This window comes from Capsicum annuum, chromosome 3 (assembly GCF_002878395.1).
Source record: "Capsicum annuum cultivar UCD-10X-F1 chromosome 3, UCD10Xv1.1, whole genome shotgun sequence".
Taxonomy (NCBI): Eukaryota; Viridiplantae; Streptophyta; class Magnoliopsida; order Solanales; family Solanaceae; genus Capsicum; species Capsicum annuum.
This window is the reverse complement of record NC_061113.1, coordinates 235723035-235733190: the sequence shown is the minus strand read 5'-3', so window position 1 is coordinate 235733190 and position 10156 is coordinate 235723035. Positions and strand designations below refer to the sequence as shown.

The 10156-nt window shown below is 30.0% G+C and overlaps 2 protein-coding genes across 4 annotated transcripts; one reads left to right on the top strand and one right to left on the bottom strand.

Annotated features, from left to right (window-relative positions):
- Positions 1-1005, bottom strand: LOC107862896 (mitotic-spindle organizing protein 1A). Of its 2 annotated transcripts, XM_016708604.2 has the most exons (3): positions 865-1005; positions 470-722; positions 1-221 (listed from the first exon to the last, which is right to left on the bottom strand). In XM_016708604.2, exon 2 carries the CDS (start codon positions 710-712, stop codon positions 494-496), a length of 219 nt encoding a protein of 72 aa, XP_016564090.1. In that variant the 5' UTR covers positions 713-722; positions 865-1005; the 3' UTR covers positions 1-221; positions 470-493. The 2 variants fall into 2 exon arrangements, with proteins under 2 accessions (XP_016564090.1, XP_016564089.1); XM_016708603.2 differs by lacking the exon at positions 1-221 and having other exon boundaries at positions 231-722.
- A 5568-nt stretch (positions 1006-6573) lies between these two features.
- Positions 6574-9750, top strand: LOC107862897 (palmitoyl-acyl carrier protein thioesterase, chloroplastic). Of its 2 annotated transcripts, none has more exons than XM_016708605.2 (6): positions 6574-7248; positions 7919-8052; positions 8136-8249; positions 8557-8734; positions 8845-8913; positions 9159-9750. In XM_016708605.2, exons 1-6 carry the CDS (start codon positions 6853-6855, stop codon positions 9384-9386), a joined length of 1119 nt encoding a protein of 372 aa, XP_016564091.2. In that variant the 5' UTR covers positions 6574-6852; the 3' UTR covers positions 9387-9750. The 2 variants fall into 2 exon arrangements, with proteins under 2 accessions (XP_016564091.2, XP_047265513.1); XM_047409557.1 differs by having other exon boundaries at positions 6630-7248; positions 8845-9004; positions 9159-9283.
- Positions 9751-10156: the final 406 nt, after the last annotated feature.

Here is a 10156-nt window from a genome sequence, read left to right as displayed (position 1 = left end):
CAGATTAAGAGTGATTTTCTTATTAGATTAGAACTGTTTGTAGGTTCAAAGAAAGCTAATAGTAGTAGGTATCTTTTGTATAGTTTACAGAATTAGTTCTTGCTTGTTTTGGTGTTGAGTGAGGCCTGATCCTGCTAGCACCCTCCCTAGAAGGTGGTTAGGTGGTCCGGTGCTCTTAGTTTGTAACTCTTTTGTTGGTTCTTGGTAATAATATTTCACAGCTGTTACCAAAAAAAAAAATATATCAGCAAATCCACATTACAAGATCATAAATTCAATAACAAGCAAACACAACTTTTTTTTTCTCCTTTTTTTTGGGTAAAGAAACAGAAGAGCCTACACAAAACAAGCCTCTAAATTACATTACATTACACCTTGTGTTTAATACCCAACAAAGGCACAGAAGAAAGCAACTACACGCAATGCTGAAAATCAAGAACCCATCCTGAGATTTAACGAATCCACTTACAACAATCAAATGGGTGCTTACAAATCAACCCATTCTCCTCTGTTGTTGTTCAGAAGAGGGGTTTTGTTTTGCTTGACGAAGTTCCTTAATTAGAGCAGCTAATGATTCAGGGTTAAGACCCAAATCACAGAGAGAAATGAGAAGAGAAAGAGTGTGACGATCAAGGCCAGTGTCAAGAATGTTGGACATATGAAATACAAGCTCCAGTGAATCACGTGCAGTACGTGCTGCTTCTGGATCCATTATAGAAAGACTGTAAAGACAGATTTTCTTGATTACATAACGAGTTGAAAACTACCAAGAATTTAGAGTATGAAATCAATATGGTAATAATGGGGTGCAGTATGAATTAACTAAAATTGAGTTGAAAATATAAAGGGAAACTGAGAATTTACATGGGATTTTGCTTCCTTTTACTGTCAAGTTCAAGAGAGCTGCACCGTGAAGGAGCAAAATATTTTGGGCGGATACCGGTTTTCACAATACTGTAATGCTATTTTTTAGAACGATGAAAAGTACGAATATACCCTTTTAACTTTGATAAATTATATTGATATATACTTCGTCAGACTTTAGGTATCAATATATCCTTACTGTTAATGAAAAGATATATATATATACCCTTTAATTTTGATAAATGGTACAAATATATCATCCGACATACTTTAGATATAAATATATCATTTTATTAATGAAAAGGTTCATATATATCTTTCTAACTAATGGCAGGACACGTATCACAATCTTATTTATTTAGCCTTTTTAAATTTAATTTATCACAATCTCACCTCAAAATAATTCTGATTTAACTCATAACCTAATCCAAATAATAACTCAAACCCGATCCGATCTAATAGAAAGAGAAAGAGAAAGAGAAAATGAATATGCATGAATAGAGATGCGTCTTGGAGGTTCTATTAGACGGGATCGGATTTGGGTTATTATTTAAATTGGTTTGTGGGTTAAATTAGAACTATTTTCAGATAAGGTGAGGATAAATTAAATTAAAAAAGGCAAATGAACAAGATTGTGACACATGTCCTGTCGTTAGTAAGAAGGGTATATTTGTACCTTTTCATTAACGGCAAGAGTATATTTGCACCTAAAGTATGACGGAGGGTATACTTGTTTCATTTATTAAAGTTTAGGAATATATACATATCTTTTCATTAACGACAAGGATATATTTGTACATAAAGTATGATAGAGGGTATATCTGTGACATTTATAAAAGTTCAGGGGTATATACACACTTTTTCATTAACGACAAAGATATATTTATACCTAAAATATGAAGAATGATATATTTGCACCATTTATTAAAGTTCGGAGGTATATTCGAACTTTTTTCCTTTTTTAAAAAAAAACTAATAAATGGTCCCTAAAAAGTAGGGTATAGGAAGGTGATTGTGTAGTATCTGTACATAGTCTTTTTAAATTAACTAGTCACATGTTTTACATTATAATGAATGTCTATTAAGATCTAGTTATCGGAGTATTTTCCCCTATAAATAGAGAAATTTTGTTCGTTGTATTCTCAATCTTATGATCTCTTATCGAAATAAAGAAGTCTCTCTACTCTTCTTCTTTATTCTTTGTTATTTCATAACACAATTGATTTAAAATAAATGTTGTATTTATTTAAAAGATATAATTTGATACTGTAAGTGTTTAATCTTAATCAATAAAAGTATATATAAAATAAATATTTAACGAATTAAGATTTTTTCTCATCAAAGAAAAAGATGTAGAGAAAAATTAAGTCGCAAAGGAGCATTTATTGTACATATACAACATATCAAATTAAAGCATAAATATTATTAGTACTCTATGATCCAATTTATGGTTGAGACTAATATTCATAATATAAAATATAACAGAAAGGGATTAAAAAAGTCAAAAAAATTAAGAAAGCACAAATAAAAAAAACATTCTGTAAGAATATATTATTATCTTTCGATCTTTACCTTGCTACAGCTAATGATCGTACATGGACAAACTTTTTATTTTCTTCAATTACTCAAAATCAATATTGTATATATCTTTAATCAAAAAGCGTACATAATTAGATGTAAATATTTAATGATACACTTACGACAACATCATTATGCATTACCTGTTTTGTTAAATTATCGTTAAAAAGGAACTCACAAATTCGATCAATAAATAACTATTAAAATAGTATTTTGTTAGTATTAAAGTTCATATTTGGTTACGTCTTTAAACGTAAAAGATTAATTTATTATTAGTTCCTCAAATACAAATTAATAATTAAAAATTAATAGTATTTTTAATTATGTTTAAACAAGGAAAAATTAATAACCTTGAAAAGTAATAGTATGTTTAATTATGTTTAAATAAGGAAAGATTAATAATCAAATTTTAATGGGACATCTAAAATATTACAAAATAATTAAATAATTTAGTAATATGGTAAATAACAGTTTTGTCTATTGTGAAGTCTTTTAATGAAGGACAAAAAGTTCAAATCACTTTTCTAAGGGTTTTCACACTTTTAATATATTATAGATTATAGATATAAATTATAGCTATAGATTATAAATATAGATATAGATTATAGATATGTTAAAGTAAATGAATTCTAAATTAAAATTTATGGCATGTGTATTGACTTAGGTCTAAATTTTGACTCATTCAAATTTAGATTAATTCATCCATTTAATAATTCTAATTTTTCTCATTCTGAATTATTATCTATCTATTTTTAAATAAAATTTAACTATAATTTATTTTATTGGTTTTTAGAAAAAAAAACATAACTGTCCCCTCAATCAAAATTTCAACTACACATTTTCAAGGCTCTATTATTTCCTAAATTTTTTAAAACTAGAAATGATTCCTCCTTGTATAATGTGGTGGCAGAGCGTGTGAAGTACTAACTGTTTTTTTTTTTTTTTTGGGCCTTTTACTCTCTTTTATTATTTATTATTTATTCATTATTTTTTTCATCTCTTTCATTTTGTCATAGCCACATCATTCTCCTCCACTGAACTACCATCATTTTTTACAATTATGTCGCTGACTGTTTTTGTATTAATTTTATTTTTTATTTAAAATTAAAAATGCTATAATGTCAAAAAGACATAATATACGAATCTTTAAAATTTTGGACAGTCGCCCTCTTCCTCTCCAACTCCAATAATTCTTAATATGTTTCTAATTTTATTTACTCTGTTCATCTGTTAATTTTTAAAGCAAAATTATTATGTAAGAGCAAAATAAAGGTTTAATATAATAATTTAAAAAAATAAAAAAAATTAATTAATTAGCTCAAATTTAAAAATCTAATTTAATAATATAAGAAATCTAATGATTTAATTAATTGGCTCGAGCAATTTAACTATTTAGATTGCATTATAATAATTATTCATCAATCCGTCGAAAGCTAGCAATTTTAGATAATTTTGATGATTTTGTATTGTAATGTGAAATCATTATTAGCTTCCAGTATGTTCATTTAAGGTATGGATGGTGTAAATTATATTTAAGCAGCGTGAAATTTTTTTTAAAAGTGTTAGTGTGGAAGGGTGATAAAAGAAAAGAGAAAGAAAAAGAGAAAAAAATATACATGTTCTATTTGGATAGGCGTGTGTATTTCACCACTTGAAATTTAAATATAGCATTTTAAGGTGGAACTAATTTCACTTTTTAGAAGTTTAGGGTAATAGGTCTTTTGCAAAGAAAAGATTTGTAACTGAAATTTTGGTCAACGAATAAGGGGGTATTGATATTTTTTCCCTTTTTATACTTGAGCTATCACCATCATTCAGAAAAAAAAAAAAAAGGAGTAATAGTTAAAGTATTATTTTAATATATAGACAACAATAGTTTAAAAAGGACATGATTTTAGATTAAAAAAAATATAGAGAATATGAATTAGAGTAGAAGGATAATAGGAAGGAATGCATCCTGCTAGTAGGCAGGAGGACTTTGTTTTATTATCCATGCTAATGGTCAGTGTTAGTCCCAGAGTATGTTATCGTTTATCATATTACCTATTATTTCTTATTCTTTTTACTATTTTTCTTAAATTATTTTTATTTTGAGCCGCAAATCTATTAAAAAACATTTTTTTCTTTCACCTTTGAAGTAGTGAAATGTACTGCTTTCACTTCTCCAAATCTAATTTTGATTATTCTCTCTCTCAAAAACTTTAACAACAATAGATGCAACGAGAGTTGAATCAAAATAGTGTCAAATGAGGAACAATTACTATAAATGGATTTGTCAGATTTTTCATGACCAAAATGGTGAAAACGCGTGGCAAATGGAGCATCTTCAGTGTGCAATTTTCACGTTAAAAAATAGACAGAGTGTTAAATGTATTTACACTGAAGGTGCTCTATTCTCATGAGCTTTCAGTAAATCTTTTACATTTTAAAGAAAAGCTCATTAATAGTCATGATCCTTCAATATTAATTTTACTGTTCAAGAATGTGAAAAAGATTGTTATTTTCTGAACTGATGGGACAATAAAGGACAATTTTTTCATATTCTAAAGGCTCGTGCAAACGAATGCACCTTCAATGCAGCTTAGACTCATGCAAAGCAATACACCTAAAATTTAAAATTTTTAAACTAATTAAAATTATTATTTTGATAAGAACTAATAATATTTAACATTTTAAAATAAATTAGACTAGTTTTGCTTTACATAAAAAAAAATAACTATAATACCATTTAAATAGTATTTTAATCAAATTTACTAAAAGCATATGTGTGATTGTTGTACTTTATTTTTCTTCTTATTTTGACTCTTTATTTTTGCTTTTAATTGATGACTGATTGGAGTTTTCTTCTTGCATCCATTACAATCATTCTCTCTATTATTTAGTTAGTAAATTTAAAGATTATATATGTATTATACATAATGAATAATTGATTATGAATTTTCTCTTTTGATAATTTTTCATGTTTCTCTTTTAGTTGAAAATTTTTAATTGAAAAATTATACGAAACAAGCATGTTGCAACCAAATGAAGTAGCTGAGAAAATCAAATATTTCTCTTTTTTTTTTGTTCAACTATTTTTATAGGAATAATAGTTCTCTTTTCGATTACCGCAAGTTTTACTTCAGTCACATGTATTCGATAGTTTATAAATATATTTGCTATTTATTTCAATAATGTGTAGTACTAAATTTTTAAGACAACATTATATAGCGTTGTTATCATAATGATTCCTATTTATTTGGTTATTTTTTGACCCCTCTTTGAAGGTTCTTATGCATTTTTTGTTTGCTACATCATACAATTCATGTTGAAAATATTTTATTTATTGAAATTAAAAAATTTTCGTTCTAAAAGTAAAAAGTAAATATTTCTTTTCCCGTTTGAAATTAATGTTTTAGAGTGCAAATTAATAGCTTAAGTTAAATTTATGAAATACTTATGATTTTTAAGTTTGTTTTTCAATCCTTCTCTTAATCGTTGCCAATTTCAAATTGTATTGTTGACTTTTGGCCTCACAGGGAAATTGTGACTTATCTGTTTTGATGTTAAGTAATTTATTATTTTCAATTACTTATTAAAAATAAGTAATATGTGACTTCATAATGGTACATATATGCATACAATACACTCACATTGCTATTTTTTTTGTCCTCTGTTTTTTATTAATGTTTTGTTCGAAGTTACATTGCTTTGCATGAGCCTTTAGAGTATAAAAAAGTCGTCCTTTAATGTCTTATCAGCTCAGAAAATGACGATCTTTTTCAGATTCTTGAATAGTACAATTAATAGTGAAGGCTCATGACAGTCTTTCTTTAAAGTGTAAAAGATTCACTGAAGGCTCATGAGAGTCGAGCACCTTCAGTGTAAATATATTTAACGATCCATCTATTTTTAATGTAAAAATTATACACTGAAGGTGCTCTAGTCGCCATGCGTTTTCACCATTTTGATCAAGAAAACTCTGATAAACCCATTTATTAAAATTATTCCTAATTTAACACTGTTTTGATCCAAAATTCAGATGCAACATCCCAAAAAGGAAAAAAATTGTAAACTTTGAGATCCATGGTTAAGTTTGTTTGCATGAAATAAGCAAAGCACAAAAGAAGACCAAGTAGTTTCTCTAACTTTGCGTGTGAGTTTGTGATTAAGAAAAACAAAGCATTAATTAAACTCTCCCTATTTTCCTGTCTACTAACTAACAGGTGGTTGAGCTGCAAAATGCCCTTAATTATTCCCATCTCCTCCATTATTAATTCCTTTACTTATCTCTCTTTTTCATATCATTAATCACTTTCCACCAAGTTGTTATACCTAGGTTACCTACCCAAACAATTTAATCTCCTCTCCTTGATTAGCAAATTAACCAATAGATTAGTAATCATCATCTAATTTATGTGAACGTAAGAAATGTCGTTGATGATCAGGGATTTGAGCAGTTTACATTACACAGATAATTTCTGGAAAACAGAGAAGCATGTGAAGGAATGCCGGAGTTTGAAATTTGATTGTAACGCGAAGAAGAAATGGAGAGCGATAACTGCTAGTGCAGACAGCAGCGGAAGCAGAAGCATTGATACAATTAATGGGAAGAAGATAAATGGTGTTCATGTTGAGGGGCACTCGCAATCAGGACAAAGGGGAAATGTAGTTGAATCAGGATCATCATCATCACCGAAACATTCATATATGTTAGGGAATTTTGTGGAGGATAAGGTTGTGTATAGGCAGTCATTTGTGATTAGGTCTTATGAAATTGGACCTGATAAAACTGCTACTATGGAAACTATCATGAATCTCCTTCAGGTTCCTCCATGCATCTCCTCTTCCATATATTTTTTACCTTCTTAACCAGTACAAAATTAACCAGAAATTGCTTAGTGTTTTTTGTCTTTGTTGAAATTTGAATGGTTTTCGATGATTTTCAATCACATTGTTCACCATCGTGTGCTTCTTTCAAAGTTATTCAGTCTAATTAATCGCAGCTAGTGTTTCACCATAGATTTTGAGAATTTAATTTTCAAATAGTATATGTTTGGCGATGAAATTTTGAAAATATTATCTTTAAATATTTGTAAGTTTTCAAAAATTGGCTCAAACCAGCTTTCCGGACTTGCACTCACAAACCTCAAAGTTTGTACAAGTAAAATGCATGTCCAGTCGCAACTTGAGAAATTCAAATTTTCAAGTTTCAACTTCAAAATCTATGATAAAACGGAGAGCACTGAAGAATTCTTGATTATTTGAACCTCCATCTCCCCATACTCAGGTAGCATAACCATCAAGCAGTAGATATGTGGGCGTGATGCCGTGGAAGCTGATGTATAAGATTAATTGCTTTTTGCATATTATTTATCCCAGATTTTAATCTATGTCATTAATCGTTAGGCCACAGCTTTGAATCTTTCATTGAGTTTTATGTCGCCTAAATACTCATAGAAGAAATCACGTTTAAAATGTGGTATGTGTATTGCAGGAGACAGCTCTAAATCATGTGGCGAACTCAGGGGTTGGTAGTAGTGGATTCGGGGCTACACGAGAGATGAGCCTTAGGAAACTCATATGGGTAGTCACTCGCATACATATACAAATTGAACAATATAGCTCTTGGTATTCCTCCGTCCCAAATTATGTGACTGCAATTTCAGGTTGGTCCAAAAAGAACGATAAACTAATGCTATTCAAAATTACAGGGGAGATGTGGTAGAGATCGATACATGGGTAGATGCAGCAGGCAAAAATGGAATGAGAAGGGATTGGATCATTCGCGACTCCAACACTCGCAAAATCATCACTAGAGCAACAAGGTATACTACTGTCCACCATTTCAATTTGTTTGGCCTACTTTTTTTTTTTAGTTAGTTTCAAAAAGAATGACTCTTTCCTTTTTGGTTAACTATTTGATTTTAACTTTACTGAATCTATGTATCTCTAATTCAAGGCAACAAGATTGAAAAGCTTCTTTTATTTCTTAATCTACGTGTCAAGTCAAAATAGTGCAATCATATTGAAGCGGAGGGAGTACTAGTCAAAGTACAGGACAAATTTTTTGTTTGTTCTTTTAAGGACGATGAATACTAAAAACAGATACACTGTATATGTTGTGTTTTGCAGTAAATGGGTGATAATGAACATAGAAACAAGAAGGTTATCCAAAATCCCAGAGCAGGTCAAAGCAGAAGTTCGACCTTTCTACATCAACAGATTCGCGATCCCTACTGCACAAATTGACTCTGAAAAGATTGAGAAACTCAACGATGAAACTGCCCAAATCATCTCTTCCGGCTTAGCTGTAAGACTTATCAAGCATATATATTCCCCAAAGAAAACGATGTTAAATACACATACATATAGCTAGCTAGCTTGCGTAACTTTAACTAGACACGTCTAATCTTGATATAGCCGCGATGGAGCGACATGGATGCTAATCAACATGTCAACAATGTCAAATATATTGGATGGATTTTGGAGGTAATTAAAAGCATCCTTTTGAATCCTTTGTTGCTGTTTTAGCACATATACTATCAACTCATATAGTGACAGCATGAAGAATTTATACATTGTAAGTATTATAACTCACCTGCTTCATTCTAAGTTATCTTTTAAGTGACCTGACTGTCTATATAGAAGTAAAACTCGTATCCTGTTATAACGTTGACGTTGCCACTCATTCATGTTTGAAGGAAGTGAAACTATTTTTTTGTGTGTGTTTGCAGAGTGTGCCCATAAATGTTTTAGAAGACTACTACTTAATGAGCTTGACATTAGAGTATAGACGCGAATGTCAATTATCAAATGTGCTGCAATCCATGACAACTATGAGAGAAATAGCAACATCAGCAAGTGATAAAAATTGTGGACTTGAATGCACACATCTGATTCGAATGGAGGCTGATCGAGCTGAGGTTGTTCGAGCAAGGTCCCTATGGCAGCCAAAACAGTGAACTAGTTAACTGTATGTGCTATTTTTCTTCTCTACATTCATATTCTTTGCGGTGTGTATTTACATTTATCAACATAATGTATAAGTATAGCAGTAGCTTATTAGTTAGTTATAGGGTACTGTACTAGTTGCTGGTAAAATTGTTGTCATGTAATCAGGAGGTCACTGGTTCAGGCCATGCAAACATCCTCTTGTGGAAATGCATGGCAAGCTAAGGCTGAGTACTACAGACCCTTGTGGTTGGATCTTTTCCCGTACCCTGCTCATAGTGAGAGTTTTAGTGCACCGAATTGCCTTTTACTCGAACACTATATCTATTATTGATTTATTTTCTCTTTGTAATTTCAAAAAGACACATTACTTCATTTGATTCTACTCTTTCTAGTTGTTTTAACAACAAAACTTGAGGTATTTTAGCCTGAAATTAAGCTTGACAAGCTTTATACCTTCTTGTCTTTAAGTTTGGCTTACCAAAGATGTACATCAAACATTTTTTATCTTAAGGTTTGATACTATTTTTTTATAACATTTTCATCTAAATGAGAAAAGGGCAATTATCCAACGCACTAAAATTCAGTGGATGAAATTCTATATTCATGAAAAGCTAGGTTTAAACCGTTGTTGTGTAATTAACCAAGACTAGTACATTCCAAAATCAACGTTTCCAAGTTTTTACGACGGGTGTGCATTCATTGGTTTGGTTCGATTTTGTGTATAATCGATTCAATTTATCAGATTTCGATTTGTCAACATCGCTAAATTGATAACCAA

What these genes read in the sequence shown, in the direction of transcription:
- LOC107862896 (XM_016708604.2), bottom strand. Translation starts at nt 712, where the DNA reads ATGGATCCAGAAGCAGCACGTACTGCACGTGATTCACTGGAGCTTGTA.
- LOC107862897 (XM_016708605.2), top strand. Translation starts at nt 6,853, where the DNA reads ATGTCGTTGATGATCAGGGATTTGAGCAGTTTACATTACACAGATAAT. An exon ending in ATTGAACAATATAGCTCTTG is followed by an intron (nt 8,053 to 8,135) that starts GTATTCCTCCGT and finishes TCAAAATTACAG; the next exon opens with GGGAGATGTGGTAGAGATCG. An exon ending in ATATTGGATGGATTTTGGAG is followed by an intron (nt 8,914 to 9,158) that starts GTAATTAAAAGC and finishes GTGTGTTTGCAG; the next exon opens with AGTGTGCCCATAAATGTTTT.